Genomic DNA, 23,296 nt, shown 5'->3' on the forward strand with positions numbered 1-23,296 from the left:
ATAACTTTCACCAATGCAGATTTATGTTCAACTTTTTCCTGATAGTATTCAATACATATCCCGTTTGGTTGGATTCTTCTTGATATCTAAGAATAGTGCAACGTCATTGTAAACGTACGTTAACTTGTGCGAAACCAGTAATACGTCAGGATGATGAAAGAAAACCTTGTAAGCACTGCTACATTAAATAAGGTGAAGTGAGCCAGAAGAGTAATAAAATTCCAGCAGCATATTTACAGTTTAAAGCTCTTCTTCTTTATGCATGCGATTTTTGTTGGATGTTGCAGTACATGAAATTTCTGTCGCATGTTGTAGTGAGATACTTTGTCGGGTGGCAATATTCGACAAAAATCGTATGTATCAATGGAACCTATTTGTTTCCATGTTCCTTCAGTTTGCCCAACAAAATGCCTTACTACGACGTCCGACAAATATCGGACGGCGCCACCCGCTCTTATCCCATCCATCAGTTGACAAGTCCCCTTACTAGTCCCATACGGACAAGAAAAAATGATAATTCAATGTGCTCTATGGACCTTCATACTCTTATGTTTGGGTGGAAACTCTGACACAGGTCTGGGGCAAACCTGGGAAATTCATATTGATGACCAATCTCCCCCCTCTCCGCAACATATCCATGCCACATTTTCAAACAGTTTTTCACATTTTGGCTCATTATTCAACTTGTATGGCACCCAGGAACATCAAACATGTTTCAATCTCTTTCGAAACGTCCATTCCTTAAAGAGAATACTAAGGTTTGCGCCATTTCCCCAAAATAGCGGGAGGAGAGGGAGCAAACTCCAGATTTTTAATTTTTTTTTCATAGAAATTTGGTGGTCTCGCCCCCAAACCCCCCTTCCTCGGTTCGGCGTTCTGAATTGTACAAGGCTGCATGCTATGATGTTTTAGCTGCAAAACAAAACTTATCCGAAGTAGTTTGCTCCCATAGTGTTCGAGTTATAACAATTTTCCTCAAAAAATGCAAATTACCTATTTTTCGTAAAAAATTTAAAAAAATCACATTTTGGCTTATTATGCAACTTGTATGGCACCCAAGAACATGAAACATGTTTCATTCGCTTGAGAAATGTCCATTCTTTGAAAAGAATATTAAAGTTCGCACCTTCTTCCCAAATAGTGGGAGAAGAGGGGGCAAACTCCAGATTTTTATGTTTTTTTTCATTGAAATTTGGTGGTCTCGCCCCCAAACCCCCCTTCCTCGGTTCGGCGTTCTGAATTGTACACGGTTGCATGCTCTGATGTTCTAGCTGCAAAACAAAACTTATCCGAAGTAGATTGCTCCCATAGTGCCCGAGTTATAATAATTTTTCTCCAAAAATGGAAATTACCGATTTTTCGTAAAAAAAAAACAAAAAAAAAACACATTTTGGCTTATTATTCAACTTGTACGGCACCCAAGAACATGAAACATGTTTCAATCTCTTGAGAAATGTCCATTTTTGCCCGAGTTATAACAATTTTCCTCCAAAGAGTGTTCGAATTTAAAATGCCCGGGCGAGAGAAATTTCTGTCTCTCTCTCTCTCTCCTCCTGCCATCACTGGTTTCTGGCGCCGTGGTTGTGTTGCGCATAAAAGGGGCCTAAAAGTTGAGGCCGAAATTTACGAACGAGATTTCCTGTTCCCGTGCAGAGTTCTATAACGATATCTTTAAATAAATAAATAAATAAATAAATAATAAAAAAAAGTCAATGAAAACGAAAATCCCTGACATTTCCCTGACTTTTTTTGACACCTTAAATTCCCTGACTTTTCCCGGTTTTCCAGGTCTGTCGACACCCTGGAACCACTATGTGACACCCCCCCCCCCCCCCGTATCGGGTGTCTTGCTTCTTTGTGTCAGAGTGAGATCTGTAGGTAGTGTGGCCTCTGACCTTGGATTTTCGCAATCGGAAGCAGAAAAGAAATTTTCATTTTCAATCCATCTGGTTTTAAGCTAATGTGAACTCGTCCCACTGTTTACGATACAATTCCAATAATTGTCCGAGCTCCTACAGGGAATCTAATCCGGGCACCCTTCATTATAAATGGACATTTCTTGTTACTACTCTATAGGAAAGGATATTCCAGCAGAAATGGCAAATTCGCGATTATTCTGTGCTTTTCGGAGGGCTTCGTACACCTACCGGATGGCGTAGTGTTAATGTCGTTAACTTGTAATAAAGGGGTCCCGAGTTCGATGCACAATTCGTATCCCAGCCCCGATTGGACTATCTGTGCGTGAAATGGACTTTAAACAAACCTTAATAAAATATCAAAGAAAAACAGCTTTCCAGTAACATCCTTGATAAAATAAAAAATCAATTGTTTACAGTTGATATGTAACGAGTACTTTTCACCACGGCGGCAGAGGGCATTAAGCGATCGAGTAACGATCTATCCACCGAAGGTTCCAGATTCGAGCCTCAACTTGGACATCAATTATTCATCCCTATCTGGGGAAGGGGGGAATACACAATAAGATTTCGTATCATTTTCAACCGTTGTTTTTAAAGTTGTTCAAAGGAAAATGTAATCGGGGTTGTTTCAATGAGGGTTTGCAATTACCACTTCGGTTTTTCCTGTGTTCTTTACTGCTTTCATTTTAAAATATTCAAAATTTCGGGAGAGGTTGTTGCCTCAGACTCCCCTTTGCGAACGCCAGTGTACTGATGTCTCTTTCATGCATACAACATTTATCGGCATTTAGTGCGACAGCTTGTCGGATGAAATCTGAACCTTTTACGCATCCGATTATTGTCGAATTTTGGCGTACCAACTTTCGGTATTTTGTACAAATTCAATAAATGCCAGATACTTGAAAGTTTGCCTAGAAATATGTAATAGATACAAACCTACATCAAACAAATGTAATATTCAGAACATCACTTATTTCAATGCTTCTCCTCCATAAATCAGGCAAAATGTACTACCAACTCCGAATTTCCATGCCCTTTCACCAAGGGTGTTCGGGAAAAGAGGAAATAAATAAATTGGTATAATGAAGAAAAGGAGCATAACCTTAGGTGGCACGCTTCACCATTTGAAGGTTAACGGGATCCTTTTCACTTTCATTACGACCCCTTCGAAACGCCAAGAAGGAAAGCATGCTGTGCTAACAGATAATCATCACCACAGAGGGGTTCAGATGTCCTTGTCAAGATCAAAACACTTTCCGCTTCAAGACTACTAGCTTTCAAGCGGAATGAGTTTTGACCTTGACAAGGACTGATATGCATCTGACACACCTGAGATATATTTACATGTAAGAAATTCTGTTTCCGCGATATCTCAAGAAGGGGAGAACGGCTCAACAGGATACATGTATCGACAGAATATACATCAATATACCCAATTTATATTTTTTTCCACCAATTTTTTTCAAAATCACGTATTTTGAACCTACAATCTTTATATCACAGACAACTTATTCGATAAGCAGACCAATGTTCGCGCCGCGATTTCTCAAGAAGCGCACGTCGACTCAACACGATACACACATGTATCCACAGAATAAACATCAATATACCCAATTCATATTTTCTATCCACCAATTTGCTTCAATTATGAAGATAAAACATGTATTATGTAATATGTTCTTAAACTGATTAAGTGAGAAAGTGCAAAGTTTTAATTAAGGGACTATCATCATGCATGGGAATCAATGATTGGACTAGTATGATGAAACAGACTGATTTTGGTATATTTGTGGGGTTCATTTTCAAACTTGATTGCTTTTTTGACACTATTTGAAAGAAATAAATTCCTTGCCAGAGAGGCAGACACCTCTTCCCTCATTATATTCTCCTGTGAAAGACAGGAGACTGTGTTCTATCTTTCACAGGAGAATATAATGAGGGAAGAGGTGGCTGCCTCTCTGGCAAGGAATTTCTTTCTTTCAAATAGTGTCAAGAAAGCAATAAAGTTTGAAAATGTACCCCACAGATATACCAAAATCAGTCTGTTTCATCATACTAGTCCAATCATTGGTTTTCATGCATAATGATAGTCCCTTAATTAAAACTTAGCACTTTCTCATTTCATCAGTTTAAGAACATATTACATAATACATGTTTTATCTTCATAATTGAAGCAAATTGGTGGATAGAAAATATGAATTGGGTAGATTGATATTTATTCTGTCGATACATGTGTGTATCGTGTTGAGTCGACGTGCGCTTCTTGAGAAATCGCGGCGCGAACATTGGCCTGCTTATCGAAGAAGTATTCTGTGATCTGACGATTATGGGTTCAAGAAACGTGATTTTGAAGAAAATTGGTGGACAGAAAATATGAATTGGGTAGATTAATGATTATCCTATCGATACATGTGTGTATCGTGCTGAGTCGACGTGCGCTTCTTGAGAAATCGCGGTGCGAACATTGGTCTGATTTTCGAAGAAATTTTCTGTGATCTCAAGATTGTGGGTTCAAAATTCGTGATTTTGAAGAAAAATGGTGGACAGAAAATATGAATTTGGTAGATTGATGTTTCTTCTGTCGATACATGTTGTATGGTGTTGATCCGCTCTCCGCTTCTTGAGAAATCGCGACGCGAACATTGGTCTGCTTGTCGAAGAATTTTTCTGTGATGTGGAGATTGTGATTTCTAAATACGTGATTTTGAAGCAAATTGGTGGACAAAAAATATGAATTGGGTAGATTGATGTTTATTCTCTTCATACATGTATATCGTGTAAAGTCGCTGACTGGTTCTTGAGAAATCGGAGCGCGAACATTGATCTGCTTTTGGAAGAAGTTTTCTGTGATCTGAAGATATTTTTGTTCAAAATACGTGATTTTGAAGCAAATTGGTGGACAAAAAATATGAATTGGGTAGACTGATGTTTCTTCTGTCGATATATGTGGGTATCGTGTTGAGTCGCTCTCCGCTTCTTGAGAAATCGCGACGCGAACATTGGTTTGCTTTTCGAAGAAGATTTTTGAGATCTGAAGATTGTGGGATCAAAATACGTGATTTTGAATCAAATTTGTGGACAAAAAATATGAATTGGGTAGATATATGTGTATCGTGTTGAGCCGCTCTCCACTTCTTGAGAAATCGCCTCATGAGAATTTAGTACACGCAAATATATCCCATGATTACGGAAATATGTCTTACTCACTGATTTTAAGAGAAAATGTTCTCTTCAAGTTAAAGGTTTGCAACACATTTACATGCATGTCTGTTTGTGATTCATTGCACTGCAAGGCGTATTACAAGCGAATCAATTCCATGTATGTCCCCCCTTCGTGCCGAAGGATACAATTTAAAATCCCTCTCGGTAAATTGCAACTTTAGTAAATAGAAAAGTTGTCCTCCAATGTGCTTGAAAATCGCGTATTTTGAACCCACAATCTTCAGATCACATAAAACTTGTCCCCCAATGTGCTTGAAAATCGCATATTTTGAACCCACAATCTTCAGATCACAGAAAACTTTTTCGAAAAGCAGACCAATGTTCGCGCCGCGATTTCTCAAGAAGCGCAAGTCGACACAACACGACACCCACATGCATCGACAGAATAAACATCAATCTACACAATTCATATTTTTTGTACACCAATTTGCTTCAAAATCACGTATTTTAAACCCACAATCTTCAGATCACAGAAAACTTTTTTTTAAAAGCAGACCAATGTTCGCCCCGCGATTTCTCAAGAAGCGGGAAGCGACTCAACGCGATACCCACATATATCGACACAATAAACATCAATCTACTAAATTCATATTTTTTGTTCACCAATTTTCTTCAAAATCACGTATTTTGAACCCACAATCTTCAGATCACAGAGAACTTTTTCGAAAAGCAGACCAATGTTCGCGCCGCGATTTCTCAAGAAGCGGGAAGCGACTCAACACGATACCCACATATATCGACAGAATAAACATCAATCTACCCAATTCATATTTTCTGTCCACCAACTTTCTTCAATATCACGTATTTTGAACCCACAATCTTAAGACCACAGAAAACTTCTTCGAAAAGCAGACCAATGTTCGCGCCGCGATTTCTCAAGAAGTGGTAAGCGACTCAACACGATACACACACGTATCGACAGAATAGACATCAATTTACCCAATTCATATTTTCTGTCCACCAATTTTCTTCAAAATCACGTTTTTTTTAACCCACAATCTTGAAATCACAGAAAACTTCTTCGAAAATCAGACCAATGTTCGCGCCGCGATTTCTCAAGAAGCGCACGTCGACTGAACACCATACACACATGTATAGACAGAATAAACTTCAGTCTACACAATTCATATTTTCTGTCCACCAATTTCCTTCAACTATGAAGATAAAACATGTATTATGTAATATGTTCTTAAACTGATTAAATGAGAAAGTGCTAAGTTTTAATTAAGGGACTATCATTACGCATGGAAGCCAATGATTGGACTAGTATGATGAAACAGACTGATTTTGGTATATCTGTGGAGTACATTTTCAAACTTTATTGCTTTTTTGACACTATTTGGAAGAAAGAAATTCCTTGCCAGAGAGGCAGCCACCTCTTCCCTCATTATATTCTCCTGTGAAAGATAGAACACAGTCTCCTGTCTTTCACAGGAGAATATAATGAGGGAAGAGGTGTCTGCCTCTCTGGCAAGGAATTTGTTTCTTTCAAATAGTGTCAAAAAAGCAATAAAGTTTGAAAATGTACCCCACCGATATACCAAAATCAGTCTGTTTCATCATACTAGTCCAATCATTGGCTTCCATGCGTAATGATAGTCCCTTAATTAAAACTTAGCACTTTCTCATTTAATCAGTTTAAGAACATATTACATAATACATGTTTTATCTTCATAGTTGAAGGAAATTGGTGGACAGAAAATATGAATTGTGTAGACTGAAGTTTATTCTGTCTATACATGTGTGTATGGTGTTCAGTCGACGTGCGCTTCTTGAGAAATCGCGGCGCGAACATTGGTCTGATTTTCGAAGACGTTTTCTGTGGTCTTAAGATTGTGGGTTCAAAATACGTGATATTGAAGAAAGTTGGTGGACAAAAAATATGAATTGGGTAGATTGATGTTTATTCTGTCGATATATGTGGGTATCGTGTTGAGTCGCTTCTCGCTTCTTGAGAAATCGCGGCACGAACATTGGTCTGCTTTTAAAAAAAGTTTTCTGTGATCTGAAGATTGTGGGTTCAAAATACGTGATTTTGAAGAAAATTGGTGGACAAAAAATATGAATTGGGTAGATTGATGTTTATTCTGTCGATATATGTGGGTATTGTGCTGAATCGCTCTTAGCTTCTTGAGAAATCGCGACGCGAACATTGGCCTGCTTATCGAAGAAGTATTCTGTGATCTGAAGATTGTGGGTTCAAAAAACGTGATTTTGAAGAAAATTGGTGGACAAAAAATATGAATTGGGTAGGTTGATGTTTGTTCTGTCGGTATATGTGGGTATCGTGTTGAGTCGCTTTTCGCTTCTTGAGAAATCGTGGTGCGAACATTAGTCTGCTTTTCGAACAAGTTTTCTGTGATCTGAAGATTGTGGGTTCAAAATACGTGATTTTGCAGAAAATTGGTGGACCAAAAATATGAATTGGGTAGATTGATGTTTATTCTGTCGATATATGTGGGTATCGTCTTGAGTCGCTCTCCGCTTCTTGAGAAATCGCGACGCGAACGTTGGTCTGCTTTTCGAAGAAGATTTCCGAGATCTGAAGATTGTGGGATCAAAATACGTGATTTTGAATCAAATTGGTGGACAAAAAATATCAATTTTTTAGATTAATGTGTGCATCGTGTCGAGCCGCTGTCCACTTTTTGAGAAATCGCGGCAAGAGAATTTATTACACGTAAAGATATCCAGTGAATACGGAAATATGTCTTACTCTCTCATTTTAAGAGAAAATGTTCTTCTCTTTATGTTAAAAGTTTACAACACATTTACATGCATCTCTGTTTGTGATTCATTGCACTGCTTAGGCGTATTACAAGCGAATCAATGCCAATGTATCCTTCGGCCTTTGTGCCGAAGGATAATACGGAAAATCCCTCTCGGTGGATTGCAACACTGCTCATTTTTATCGCTTATCGCTAACTTCAGGAACATAATTTTTACTACTAAATATTTCGTTCATTGAAATAAATGTCCTGCATAAATATTTCAAACGACTTGCTTACATTCGAAAAGTTGCATATGTATTTATTTTTTAGAGAAAACTTGTTTAAAAACCTTTTAAGTGCGTAATCTTTTTTTTTAATCTGGTAAGAATTTATTATTTTGGGGTGAACGCAGTACACCATATAAAAATATGTTACCAAAATATATCATTAATTTTAAACTGGAAAGTTACAGAAAAACATACGAATACTGCCTTTTGATCATAAATGCTCAATGACATTTTTTTTTAATTGCAAAAAGAAAATTGATGAGATTCTTACTTTGAATGTTTACAAGTTAAACTAAATAAAACGAGAGGTTGTTTCTTTCAGTGCTGTGCAATAGGAATGCCCATTTGTATTAAATATACATTTTCTTTTGTATTTGCCTCTATTTTTCCTTGTATCCAGTGCTGTGAAAAGTGTATTTCTTGTGCATGTGAACGCCCTACAGGTTACAGAATGTACAATCTTTGTTCTATAATTAATCTTTTGCACAAAAAATTAAACAAAAAGCAAAGCATCATTTCTACTAAGCACAATATATATTGTAATAAATAATATACTAAGAACAGTTGCTGCCAGTATAATTTTCCAGACTTTGCAATCACTTGATTAGAGATGTGGGTGTTGCATGTGAGACTGCACATCTCATATGAACATTTCCAGTTTTTACACGCAACTAAAGCCTTAATTGTTTCATTCTCAAAAATGTGGCATTTCATGTCTATCCTAGCAGGAACCTGTGGCATTTTAGGAATTGCTGATAAAACAGTTGGCCAATGTCGTTGTTGAAAAATCTTGCATGGGTTTATACTAAAATCATTCACCATCCAGACTGAGAAAAAGGTTGGCAAGATGTAAAAGTGTTCCCAGCTGTTACATTGAAGTCATACTTTGCCTTTGAAGAAATAAAAAGTATGCGTTTCCAGTCATCTTCACATTGTACCAACAATTCAAATTCTGACATGCACTGTAATTAAAAATGTTAGGCCATACATCCATCCCAAATCGTTGATAAAAAGTTGTGCAAAAGATTACATGATTAATGCAGGAGTATTACTGAAGTAATTACTTCCCCTTGTAAGTATCTTGCTCTGATTACATCAGCTTTCATGGCTCATATTCAATAATAGTGAAAACTGAAAAATTGTGCCTCAAACCAGCAATTGAACTTGAATCCTTGACAGTGCTCTAGAAATTGAGCTACATGAATTTTGGTCAATGTTGACATGCTACGTTGATAAGTACAGTCAGTCTTTTTGTCGCTGATTCTGTGGACATATGTAGACTAGCAACATGGCAAAATATAAACAAACCATGCGTTCATATAAACATCTGTTTTACTAAAGATTTTGTATCATGATAGATATATGCAAAATAAACAAAAGGTGATCATGTTGACTGATGGTTGCAACTCCTAAAATTGCAAACATATGAAATCGATGTAAAAAATACAGCTGGTAAGAAATCCTATTGGTTAATCCAGTGAGTGCTATGTAACAATCTTGGTGTAGGATTTGATTTGAATTTATCATTTTGTGTCACTTTTGCCAATCATGACATTGTGATGAAGGGACACAACAAAGAATGCCCAGGCTGGGATTCAAACCTGGGACCACTGGCACTGTGCTAACCACTCAGCCACAAAGATTGGCTCTTGCACGTAGTGCATGTGATAAAGGCATACCAATCAATGTAGCTACTAGATTGAAAATGAAGGGCCTTATGTTACGAGTTATACAGCTAAAATCAATATGCTTATTGATTTATTTTACTATGCATTTCTACCGTTTTTGGCTAATCGCAAACATGAAGGTGATTGATATGATGAAATTGATAAAGGAACACACACAGAACACCCATGCTCAGGATAGGATTTAAACTCTGGCAATGCAGCACGGTGTGCTAAGCACTCCGCCATGGAGACCGGCTTGACATGTTTGTTTAATCTACCCATTGTGTGAATATTCTGAAACCAAAACATTGCACTAATTCTACAAATATGCCTTGAATGAACCAAAATATGCACAGGCTAAATTTTTACATATGGCTACTGTGCATGCATACCTAAACAAATTGTAAGCAGCATTTCTGTTCGTATCATAGTACACTACCGTCCCGTTGAACCAAATTGCTATAAAAAGCCATTGCTCGTGCGTGACCGTGTTTTACACGGGAGCACCGACGAAGCACTTTTGTCTTTGTTTTGGTCTAACAGTTAGTTATCAAAGAGTAAGTTCATTGTTACGATGTGTTGGCTGTACTCACCCACTCCCCCATCCCAGTCTATTTTTTCAAGAACAAGAGACACCATTGTTTACATGGAACAACAAGACAAAACCTCCCCTGTTGAATTGCTTCTGATTAAACATATTAGAGATCGAGCTGCTAAGAAGCGTTCATCTAATCTTAAGCAAAATAAAATATCATTTTTTTTTCACAAGCTGAATTAAACTTTGTTTTAGTCGTACGGTCTTTTGTACCAGAGCCTTAATGTTACTGTAATTCTGTTCTTGAGTTAAATGACTACGTATTATTGTAACCTTTTTTTTTTATGCCTATATGCTGAAATACATATGTACAGTATATCAAAATACTGTCCATAATAAAATGTACATACTGTATATAGAAAAACCTTTATTCCGGTTTAGCTGAATTTTCATTCAACTGAAGCACCATCGGTCCAATCAAATTCAGTTAAACGGGACTGTAGTGTAGTTGGAGTGTATCCTGTTATAGTGTATTATCAACCAACTAACTCCTCCGTTCGTAACTTCACTGACTGTGCACTAGAATGGGAGTAAGTCAGTGATGAAATGTGCTGATCAGAATTCCAAGAATAAAAAGTGCAAAAATTCTGAATTGTATGCAAAAAATCACACCCAATAAATGTGCAATTTTGCAGTTCATTTGTAATGAGGCTAATCAGAACGGTTGAGTAGAAGAAAAAATAATTATATTGGAAATATTTTTATATTTTCCGCAATATCAAGATAGCCTATATATTTCTCCATGTACCTCTGTAACTGGCATTCCAATACTAAAAGATGTCAGTACTGTCAGATCTCTAACTTGTCACACATTTCTGAATTAAGGTAAGTTTTCCTAGAACTGTCACCCGACACATGTGATGAAAAAGATGCAGCTATGAAGACCCATCCAAATGAAATAATAGTAGCATCAAGGACATTTGGCCATTATGCGTAGTTGCCGTTGCCTGCATCAGGCGACACTTCTAGAAAAATGTACCTTTTGGTTGAAAATACAGGGTGCTCGGAAATTCCCCTTACAAACTCCTAGGGCTAGTAGAGGGGACTGAGTAGACAATATTTGGAATAGGAACCCATGGCCGGAAACGTACCGTTTCCGTGCTACAACGATGACAATGTGTCGGATGTGCCTGTGTTGGTATGCAACCGGGTAGGCAGTACATGACGTCAGAAGATCACCTGATGACCTAAAGTGTAATCATTTATTACAACCATGTTAAGTGAGGTGTTACGTAAGGTACATAATACAAACAAATTTATTTGCTAACAATGCCAAGGGAACAAAAAAGAAACTTACTATTCATTGATCAGCACCTGTGTCGACAGTGGAACGCAACAATTTGTAGATGTCATGTGCCATCAGGTGATCGTCTGATGTCAAGTACTGCCTACCCGGTTGCATACCAACACAGGCACATCCGACACATTGTCATGGTTGTAGCACGAAAACGGTACATTTCCGGACATGGTTTCCTATTCCAAATATTGTATACTCAGTCCCCTCTACTTGCCCTAGGAGTTTGTAAGGGGAATTTCCGAGCACCCTGTATAAACTTGTCAACTTATTTTCTAGTAATGTTCCGCAAAAAATGCAGCCTCAATCAGGACTTGGAACCAGGTCTCTGGCATGCTGTACTATTGTTCTAGCAACTGAGCTACAGGTATCTACCAGTCAAGAATTTTTGATATCACAATGATTAATTGATTTAGTGTATGTTGCTTTGTTTTTCTACCACTTTTGGCTAATGGCAAAGATGGTGATGATTGGTAAGGTTAGATGGATGAAGGGACGATCACAAACATATGTGGACGACACAACACGTGCCCCACCAAGGATTATATTGGCTGTTAGTCCACATGCCACAAGTTTCACTAGTCTGCCAAATGTAGGGTTACCAGACGTCCAGGAGGAATTTGAAAAATATCATTTATAAATGTCCTACATTTTGAGCATCACATAATATTAATCAGGAAAATACGTAACAAAAACAAAATCATGCAAGCTACAAGTACTGTGCTTCATATCAATAGTGAAATTTATTTTGATTCAGTCATTGCCCAAAAAGAAAATAAAAGTTTGTCCTGCTAGAAAACAAACGGCAAAACGGAAGCAATTAATGAACCAAGTTTCGGGACCACTTTCTAATGATGTCACTGGTCAAAGCCTGAGTGGAATTTCTTGCCTTGGGGTTTATACTGATGAAATAAGGTGCTTCCCATTCTTATTCAATATTTTGATTGTAAAGCAGGGGCATAGAGAACAAAGTTATTCAGGGTGTCTGCCAGTCAAGAGAAAGTAATCACCAAGTAGGTCAAGAAATCAAGAAAAAGGCAATAAATTATTCTTGTGGTCAAGAATTTTCGCTATCACAATAACTGATTGGTTGATTTAGTTTATTTTACTTCACTTTTTCTGTCCCTTTGGCTAATCACGAAAAAGATGAGGATGAATGGTGGTAAGATAAGATGATCAAGGGACAGTCGCAAACATATAGGGGCAACAGACAAGCCCCACGTAAGATATATATTGGCTGTGAGTCAAGACGCCAAAGCCTCGCTTGTCTGCCAAAAACAGTCCAGGATGCATTAATAGATAAAGCAGATCTAATTCTCTTCTTAAATACAGCGTCAGTTTTCATCTTAACTGGCCCTTTGGTAGGGGGTTTCATTAAATAAATATTTATTTTCTTAATTACTAATTTCCAACTTGACCTAAGTAGGGATCGAATAAATAAATGTTAAGAAAAACTGAAAAAAGGTCTAGAAAAGTCAAGAATTCTGGATGTGTTATTTTGGTAGACACCCTGTTATTGAACTAAAAACTACCCAACCTGAAACTTCTGGATCTATTACAGTATTTGGTGAATATTTGTTTGCCATTACAGGTCATAATGCAAATGTTGAGAGAGTAAGTACTTTCATTACAATCAGCACAACAGACTCGCGAGAGAAAAGGTTTTTTTTTTTTTTTCAGAAAGTCTGTAAAATGTTTGGTACTGGTCCTTATAATTTCAAGAGTTTGACTGTTCACTCTAACATAAATATATTTTGACTAAACCTGAGAAGTGTCACTTAAATCATGTAGTAAGAGGTGCATTGTTTATATGATTGCAAAGTTTTGAAATTTATTTTTCATTACTTTCGGTAACATTATAGTATAGGGGTGACTGATTTCTTCAAATTTACAGGAGAAAGTACTTACGGAAATCATTTTCTGCAGCGTTGTGGAAGTTCGTGAATGTAGTTTTGATTCATTTTAATGTGAATACATGTTGTTTTCTGCGAAAATCTCTGTCCGACATGCTGTTTCTGCTGCCGCCATTTGCTTTCTGCATGAGAGCACAATGTTCCATGTGTTAGATGACGTAACCCCGTAGTCAGTGTTTGAAACTCACCGTGTTTTCACTAGAACATGACGTGTCTAGTATTTTTAATTATTTTTTTTAACTATCCTTGTCTAACTTAACCTAACCTTACCTTACGGAAAATGGTTTTTGGGGCTAACGTGAATGGTTTGCGAGGTATTAGCATAATTTCAAATCCTGGCACGAAAGTTAGTATTTTTCAACACTGTTGCAACACTGCATAAATCGACAAAACACTCGCACAACGCACCCTGAACCAGTACGCTATCGCCCACCATAATGTTTTACAGAATCGAAATAACAAGTAACAGTAAGCACTCGTAAATGTAAGAAATAGACATTATCTTAGTTAGAAATGCATTATTTCACCTTAGGAAATGTTCCGCATTCCAAAATAGTATGTTAGCAATGTAAAAATGTGTGAAATATATGATTTATAGGTGTCACCCCCATACTATAATAGTACCTTACTTTCTAACGTGTTCTATAGAAATGTGTATTATTTATTGAGAATGTTTTCTGTCCTACATTTCTCTTATAGTGATCTGGTAACCCTAGCCAAATGAGTGTCTTTGGAATGGGTCACCCCTCAAACCCAGCTATCACAGTAATGACCATTGTCCTTATTCTTAATTTATGATCATAATTTAAGCAGTGGCTGAGTGATAGCTGCTTTGCTTTATTATTTTGCAGGTCTTAACCTATCCTATAATATGCAAGATTCCCCTGGCAGTTATTTATAAATATTTGGAAATTTGAGTTGTTGTTAAGATTTGTTCAGCTTTGTTTCTTTTTCTTGTATTTTAAAGTAATGTGGCCATTCCCCATCCAGGATGAAGCCTGGATCATTAATTTTTAAATGCATTAATAGATAAAGCAAGTGTAATTCTCTTGTTAGTTAAAATACAGCTTCAGTTTTCATCTTAACTGGCCTTTTGGTAACAGTTCTTCGTTAAATAAAAAAAGTCCTGGTCAAGCCTGCATTTTTTGCTGAAATTTCTACATGTACATATTGAATTAAAGGAATAAATGAGGCTAAAATAAAGTCAACATTCACAAGAATATTTAATGAGCCAATATTTTTATTTCAAACTTGTATATGTTTTAATGGATACAGAAAAATATATGATTTAATGGAATAACAATAAACAATATATTCTCAACATATTGAAGATTTAACAACTAGAAAATACATTATTCTATAACGTTTTATAAAATATGAAAACCTAGGCACATTAGTGCAACTTCTGCAACAAATGTAACAAGTAGTCATATAAAATTCACATAATGTACTAATAATATGCATCTTCTGTGTTTTTGTTATAAATAAAAAAAATACCTCAAATCTAACCATACTTCCCATAACACACTACTAAATATTAAAATTATAATTCATTACATGAATATCATAAAATATGAAAGTTATGTTAATGTGTATTTGAGCATTAAGCCCTCAGGCCGGTGGGACATACTTGTGCACCTTGGAAATTCTTGTGTTAATGATGGTTTGATGTACGAGGGCTATTTTTTTTTTCAATCTCCGATGGTGCCGCCAGGAGGCCCATGAAGTGCTAGGAAGCAGGGTATCACGTAGCGTGATTGGCGTCCCCCTGCTACTACCACTGCCAACGCTTCAGTTGAAGCTGAGTGACAGGAACGTAGAGATGTCTGCTACAATCGACTCTCACGCCAAGTGTAAGGTGCGTAGTGTGATATGCAGTGCAAATTCATCGTCGAATGAGCTGTCTGCCGGAGATGCATGCTGTCTTCAGACATTGTCTTGCTTCATGAGAATGCCCAACCTCATGTTGCTGCATCAACCCAAGACCTTCTTGAACAAATCCACTGGGAAGTGTTTGATCACCCTCCCTACATCCCAGACCTCGTGCCGAGTGACTTCCCGGCGATGAAGAAGTGATTGGGAGGACGCTGCTTCCACACCAATGCGCAGCTTCGGCAGACCTGGCTCAACAGACAGGCGGCACTTTTCTGTGCAGAGGGTATTGGAAAGCTGGTGAATCAGTATGATAAATTTCTGAATTTTTTTGGTGATTATGTTGAAAAGTAGATTTTATGTGTACGTAACTTTTGTCAATAAACCCATTTCACTGTGGTTATGATTTCATGCCCTATTGGAGGTTGAAAAAAAAAAAATAGCCCTCGTATATGTATACATTTGATGCATGGTTTGCATAAAAACTGCTGTTATATGGCATATACTGACAGTTGACTGTGAGAAGCCTGAATTTTCTGAGGGAAAGGAATAACTACAGTGGAACCTCGATTGTATGTTGTTTTTTCGGGGGATCAAGCTGGAAAAAAACTTAAAATGTGGGAAAATGTAAAATCTAGGAAACTTTTACAGCATTTTACTATGTTCAGGCCAACAAGATTGAATGTATAAAGCGGGAAAATGTAAAATCTGAGAACGTAAAATCGGGGTTCCACTGTGTTTGTTCATTGATGTGAGTCAAACCTGAACATTGAGTATCTTGTTGCGACCGGTAAAAGATGCAGAATGGAATAAAATCTTGTTTGAAGACGGTAACATTAACTAGATGATGCACAACAAGAATTTTCCCATGTTGTGGATAATGAAGTTGATGAAAATGAAGCATGGGTTTGTTGAAACAGAAGGTAATGGTGATCCTGTGTGACAGTAGCATGAGTTGCAAGGCATTTTGATATGTCAAAAATTTGTTTTAGGCCAGCTGCACACGCGATCCGACACAATGGAACGAGTCATTCTTGTCGCAAAGCTTTTCAGTGAAGGTTAACATATGTCTCTTATGGGAGCCCGCACACTGGATGAAACATTTGACTCGAGTCACATTGCGACGGTTTGCAACAAAACGAAGGTCCGTGGAATTTGGTCTCACGTGGAGTAGCTTGCGACAAAACGATCTGCGCATGCGCGAGTCCATTCACTTCAGGCACAGACCGGAAACGGGAGCAACTTGAAGGCAGCAATTAAATGTAGTCATTGAATATTATATTATTTGGTTAATATCGTATTTTCTAACGAATTATTTGATAGAAATATATTCCATTCACAACACATAAGCTGATACATCAATTATATATACACATTAATACACTGATTCTGTTGTTTATTGTTATACTTATAATCTATCATTACCCGCTTGCCAAATTATAAAAGACACACCTAGACCTATTGCGTACATGGACGAAATCTGCAATCAAATTTTTAGCTAACGAAAAAATAAGTTATGTTTTGTTGCGTTACGTTGTGGCATGTCGGATCCGGTGACCAGCTGGCCTTAAGAGGACCATCAAGTGTTCAAAAGAACTTTAAAATCTCTTAGCCTCTTTCTTAATGCTAATTGTTCAATAAGTGATCAATCTTATTATGGTAACCAATTTAAATACCACTTGTGTAGCAGGCGCAACATTTAAATTTGAGCTTGAGGGGTTAAAAGGAATCGATTCCATATGCACCATTGCCCAATATCATAACTACTTACATCAACTTCATGCATGTATGTAAATTCTTTTTTTAAAAACAATATGATTTAATTAAAAACATGAAGCTGACACCAATCACAGAAAGACAAATTCACTGGTAACCACTTGAGTCAGTTAGTAATACCATGTGTTTGGTATCCCCAATCTCTCTCTCCCACTGCTCGATAATGTATTACGGCAGTATGAACAAATCTTACACATGTGTGCTGCTTTTCTTATCAAGTTATAAATTGTTTGTTGCCCACATTCTGATATAAATTCAAAAATAGATCATATGAGCTAAAACTGCAGTTTTCTCCATTTTTAAAAAAAAAATCAAGAAAGTTTATGGATTGATTGAAATTGCTTTTTTAAAATTTATAACATATATGTATAAGTTCTTGCTGTAATCTTGTCTTGCACAGAGTAGACACTATATATGGAAAAGAGTACAAATATTGGACCTGTTATTATTGCTAACATTTCAAGAAATATATCTTAAAAATAACCAGTAAATTATTCTGTAGTTTTGCAAAAAACGACACTAGTTTCTTTATACATGTTTCCTGATGAAATAAAATGTATCATTGCCTTTACCTTAGCATTCCGAACATCTGGAGTTCCTATACATTGGCCACTGCTGGTATTAGGTTGCAGTAAATATCAATACCTTTCATAAACACTTTCTCATTCAGAAACTCATCATGATCGTGAAGTAAAATAGGTGTGTTATTCATTGGTGAAAAACCAATAGCAGGTATTCCAATCTGAAATGAAACATATAATAAAAGTGCCAACTAAATTGCAGTATATACTTCAACCAGTTCTTCTCTACATCAGAACCTTTAATATGAATAATGATGGGGGGGGGGGGGTCATTCAAACTTGACACTCAGTGGCAACCATAGGCGGAGTTCTGATCCCCCCCAACTTGAAAGAAGACTAAATAAATAACACATGATTAAGTTCAGTTACTACATTTTTGTTATAAAGCCATACCGCAAATCTTGACGTTTGGCATGTTGGCATGTGCGGTAATTGCGCCGCAATAGCAGGTCTTGGACGATTTCATTGATGTGTAAAGTTTGAAGAAAGAAAAACGTAAAATGACTTTGTGTTGAGTCAACAGTTACTGCTGGGGCATCAAAAGAACTTTTCAATTTTTTTTTTTTTAATATTTCTTAAGCTTACTATTGTACCGTAACTTTTTTAAAGTAATACGAGTATTGTATCAATAAAAATTTAATGAGATGCAAAATGCAATAATTGTACTGTTTTGCTTCTTTTAAAACTGACAACCAATATACTAATTAATATTTATTTACTTAAGTGAGGAAATTTAACATTTTCAAATCTAAAAGGCCTAAAACTAAGTATTTTTAAGTTGTTGTTTTTTTAATTTCCGGGGGAAGGCCTCGAACCCCTTATAAACTGGGGGATATTCAATAACCCTCAGGTACATCATATGCTACTCCCAGAGTCTGCCCCCCTCCAAAAAAAAAAAAAAGCTCAAACTCCGCCCATGCTGGCAACTATGACTGCTCAGGTGCTAGCAACAAAATAGGTAAAAACTTAGTGTTATTGAACAGCATATTTATATGTCTCAATGTGGTTAATCCTGTGCATCTATTTTATTTTATTTTAATACAAAGGGAAGTCTAAAAGGTCCTGGAATCCCCTTCAGACAGAAAGTGTGTTTCAGTTGCTGAACAGGTTTTGATACAATGTTGAAATTTGAACCATGTGTGCACAATAATGCACCGTGTTGTGCATTACTTCTTGCGCAGAAATTCTGTGTCAAGAAAAGCATTTCTGTCATCACCCAACCACCATAATCTCCAGATCTTGCACCAAGTGACTTTTGACTGTTCCCTACTCTGAAAATGGACCCCAAGAGGACAGATTTTGCAACAAATCGAATGCTACAGTCAAACTCCCAAATATTCCAAAACAAGCCATCTGCCAGTGATTCCAACAATGGCAGGATCAATGGAGCAAGTGTGTGTGCATGCCGAAGGGTCCTACTTTGAAGATGATTAGGTAAGTGTTGTCATATGTCCTATTACAGAGCTGTACAACACTTTCAGGAACTTTTTGACTGCCCCTTATGTGTTTATACACAGTAGAGCGAAATTATTATGACCACCTCCTACACTTGACGTCAGCAGCACGTAGACAATGAAATACTTCATGTGGTGTGAACTGGTGAGGTAGGTATGTAAGGTGTGCCTGCAATAGGCTGTCTGCACACATAGCACTTGCTGTCGTGGGTAAAAGGAGCAATTTATCAGAGTTGGAAAAAGGGATGATTATTGGCTTTCAGGCCAAGGATGACAGTGTTTCTAAAACAGTGAAGTATGTGAACTGTTCGCATGCTGCTGTGGTGAAAGTGTATCGTGGGTGACTTAGAAACTAGGAGCACCACGTGCCATTGGTCTGAGAGGTGATCGTCGGCTATGAAGGTGAGCGGGGGCCGACAGACACACTACAGTGGAGCAGCTTCCTGTCAAAATGAACCAGGGGGCCACCAGATGTGTCTAAAACGACAGTTCAGAGAACCCTGCTGTGTATGGGGCTCTGAGGCAAACGGATAGTCACTACACCTATGCTAACAAAGGCACGTTGGCAAAAAAGGCTTGAATTTGCACAGCAGTACTGCAGTATCGGAATTGTACCTCCCCTGATTGGTGAAGGTTCCGAGAACAATCACACTGCAACCATTGCTGGAAGATCGCAAGCTGGTGGCGGCAGCATTATGATCTAGGGAATGTTTTAGTGGCATTCTCTTGGGCCACTCACCCATGTGGAAGGAAGTCTTAACCGATTTGGTTCTGAATCCATCCTTGCAGATCATGTACACCCGCCCGTGTTGATTGTCTTTCCTTGGGAGGATGGGATCTTCCATCAAGACAATGCAACATGTCACACAGCTAGAAATGTCAACAGTGGTTTGATGAGCATGACCAAGACTTCCAAGTACTTCCCTGCCCTTCTAATTCCCTGGACTTGAACCCAATAGAGCCTCTGCGGGATCACCTCGATCGTCATGTTCACTATGAATCCTCTGCCCAAGCAGCTGTGGATAGTTATCACAACCTGCTAGCACCTTATTGTGTCACTCCCAGCTGGTCTAACTGGCTATTAGCTGGTGGTCATAATAATGTGATTCGACTGAACGTTCAGGGCCTAGAAGCAAGAAAACTGCTTCTGAGGTTGGAAAAGGTAATTTTCTTGCATGTGAATACTTTTCTATGAAACATCAGACAACATTTTGAAAATGCTTAGTGTGCTCTTCATTTACTGAAAATACAGGGTGACCCAGAGATGTATACCCATTTTGGAATGGACATTACACAGTTAATTGTACACCAATTATTTTTGTTGTATAATGTGTGTGATATATTGCCATTTATTTTAAATTTATTTATTTATTGCAGTCACCATGGGGTCGTTGTCGGTGGAACATCGCGTATTCACGTATGATGCCTATGTGAGAAACAGCGACTCAGTGGTTGCAGCTCAGAGGTTATTCCGCCGGCACTTCCACATAAGGCGGCATGGATCAGTTCCAACATGCAAAACAATCTTAAAATGAGTTAAGCAGTTTCGAACCACAGGCACTGTAACTCCAAAAACACCACCAGGTGCTGAACCTCTGAGCTGCAACATAGGCATCATACATGAACACGCGATGTTCCACCGACCACGACTCCATGGTAACTGCAATAAATAAATAAATAAATGGCAATAGATCACACACATTATACAACAAAAATAATACAGTTTGGTGTACAATTAACTGTGTAATGTTCATTCCAAAATGGGTATACGTCTCTGGGTTACCCTGTATAATGAAATTAACAATCACTGAGAAATTTTCTAAAATATATTGTTAAATCTTGTGTTTTCCAAAATTAATTTACACAGTCACAAAAAAAGTGCAAAAAGAAAATATCCAAATCTTAATAATTATTCAAAGAATATAAATGCTAGAGAAATTATCTTACTTATAGAAATTAAATAAAATACATTATGTAGTCATCTTAATTCTTACCTGCCGTATATAGCGACTGTCTGTACCACCAGGGAATATTTCAGGCTTTAATTTTAGCTTCCTATAAAAAATATAAATATTAGTGCTCGTCACTTAATATATGCTAACTGTTAAACACTAAATTAAAATTTTCCTTGACAATATCACACTTAAAGTACCCACAGCTTCTTTTCTATATGATACAGAAAGTCATCAGTGTGCAAACTGAAAATTGTTATTCACAAATATATTATTATTATTGTTATTTATTTTCAATTATGTTGAACAAACTTTGATTAAAATGCAAAGTTGAAGAAAACTAGGACTGAGCCGAACTGATGTCAAATTTTGCTATTAATATTAAAAAATTACATCAGTATATACTTGTTATGTAATCGTAAAATACAGCTTTTTCTCATAATATTACCATATATTTCTGAATCGAGACGAGTTTTTTTGCCGCAATTTTGTGCCCAGAAGTATGGGGTCGTCTTGCTTTCGCGGCATATGATGTGGAGTTTTTCTTTTCTTTACTGAACAGAACCATGAGCTTCCATTAAGCTCTAACTAACAGTGGCAGTGACACTACAGATTCTGTGGACCATTCCAGTGAGGAAGACTAAGTGACATCTGTATCTGACTAAGGGATGTCTGTATCGGATTTAATTTTTTGTGTACTGGTACTTTTATTGTCTCCTTCAGTTCCTTATAATTAAATAACCTTTTGTAAGTTTTGAAAATAGCTTTTCTGTAATCCCTTGTTGATAAATGAGGTGTCATCTTGCATTCAGAGATATATATGGTAATACAAAATCAATGGATATTCAAATTTTGGAAAAGTTTCAGTATGATTAGACTTCATGAGTGTGTCACTGTAAATGAAATACAACCAATACTGTTTGATGCTGATACTGATACCACTGGCAGATGCTCATGCATCTGTTTCAGCTCAGCCCTATTGAAGACCTAATAATTTTTTTATTAGTATGTCAAATCATTACAGTGGTCTGAAAACTTAATACAAAAAGTCACAGAATTTTTTGTTCTGCATAATGGCTATGGAGATTTCACATCCAAGTGACAGGCAACATGCGACACATGTCACTTGCGAACGAACAAAGCAACAGCAGTGACACTTGACTCTTTGATGTGAAATCTCCAGAGTTGTCACACTACTACTTTGCTATAGATCCACCAACACATTTGAAACCCTGGCATGGGAGCAGTGTTGCTAGTTTAATTTATGGGGAAGCCTGTAGTTTGCATATTTTCTGAGGTTTCAGAAAACTTGGTGTTACTATAATGCAGGAGCATAAAAGCAGCCTTGATATAATAATTACCCAACCATAATACACACTTAAACAATGTGTGTGTATCACAAACTTTTTACATGGCATCTAAAAAAATGTAAATTCCTCCCCTGTGCCATGAAGACGTGTGTAGGGGGTCTGGAGTTAGGGCCCCGCACTTTCTCTATCACGGCCGAAGGTGGGGGTGATGTGATCAGCACCACACCCCTGGCCACCTTTACTTCCCAGTTTCCTCACGGTACCCACTTTATACGATGCTCACCTCTATATAAAGTTCGGCTACATTAATATAAAGTAATAGAATATTTTGACAAGTTTTAGAAATTGGCACAAAAAAGAACCGGAAAAAAAATGAATTAACTGTATGCCTACACATAAAAAATAATTATTTTGTAGTATTTTATTGGTTGGTGAATTTAGTTTAGTGTACAGTGTATTAACACCAACCAATAACGTGGAATTATGGTAAATGAAATGGCTTTAAAAATATTTATTTCATTACAGTTCAGAATTTGGGATTCATAATATTTTTTAATAAAAATAATGTGATCAATTTTTTTTATCTGAAATAAAATAAAACAGACTGCTTGTTTCTTTTACAGTTATGTTGCTATATTAGAACAATGTAACATTGACAACATCCATTGTATAACGGATTCTCTTTTTTATTTAAAAAAAATCTTGTTATAACTGTATCTTTAGTCAAACTAAAAATAATTGAA

General features: G+C 37.0%; 1 protein-coding gene across 2 annotated transcripts in view; it reads right to left on the reverse strand.

Annotated features, from left to right (window-relative positions):
* Positions 1–23,296, reverse strand: part of LOC145979722 (aminoacylase-1-like) — a 102,217-nt gene that overhangs the window by 36,203 nt on the left and 42,718 nt on the right. Inside the window, exons 7-8 of one of the 2 annotated variants that reach the window (XM_083112699.1) lie at positions 21,286–21,346; positions 14,827–17,998 (exon numbers count right to left, since the gene is read on the reverse strand). The exons of the other annotated variant lie outside the window; for it this stretch is intronic. Coding sequence (XP_082968825.1) covers positions 17,855–17,998; positions 21,286–21,346 — 205 coding nt within the window. The 3' untranslated portion in view covers positions 14,827–17,854. Of the gene's footprint in view, positions 1–14,826; positions 17,999–21,285; positions 21,347–23,296 lie in introns of those variants that run through there. 2 annotated transcript variants of the gene reach the window in all.

Source organism: Lepisma saccharinum, chromosome 26 (genome assembly GCF_977018435.1).
Source record: "Lepisma saccharinum chromosome 26, izLepSacc3.1, whole genome shotgun sequence".
Lineage (NCBI taxonomy): Eukaryota > Metazoa > Arthropoda > Insecta > Zygentoma > Lepismatidae > Lepisma > Lepisma saccharinum.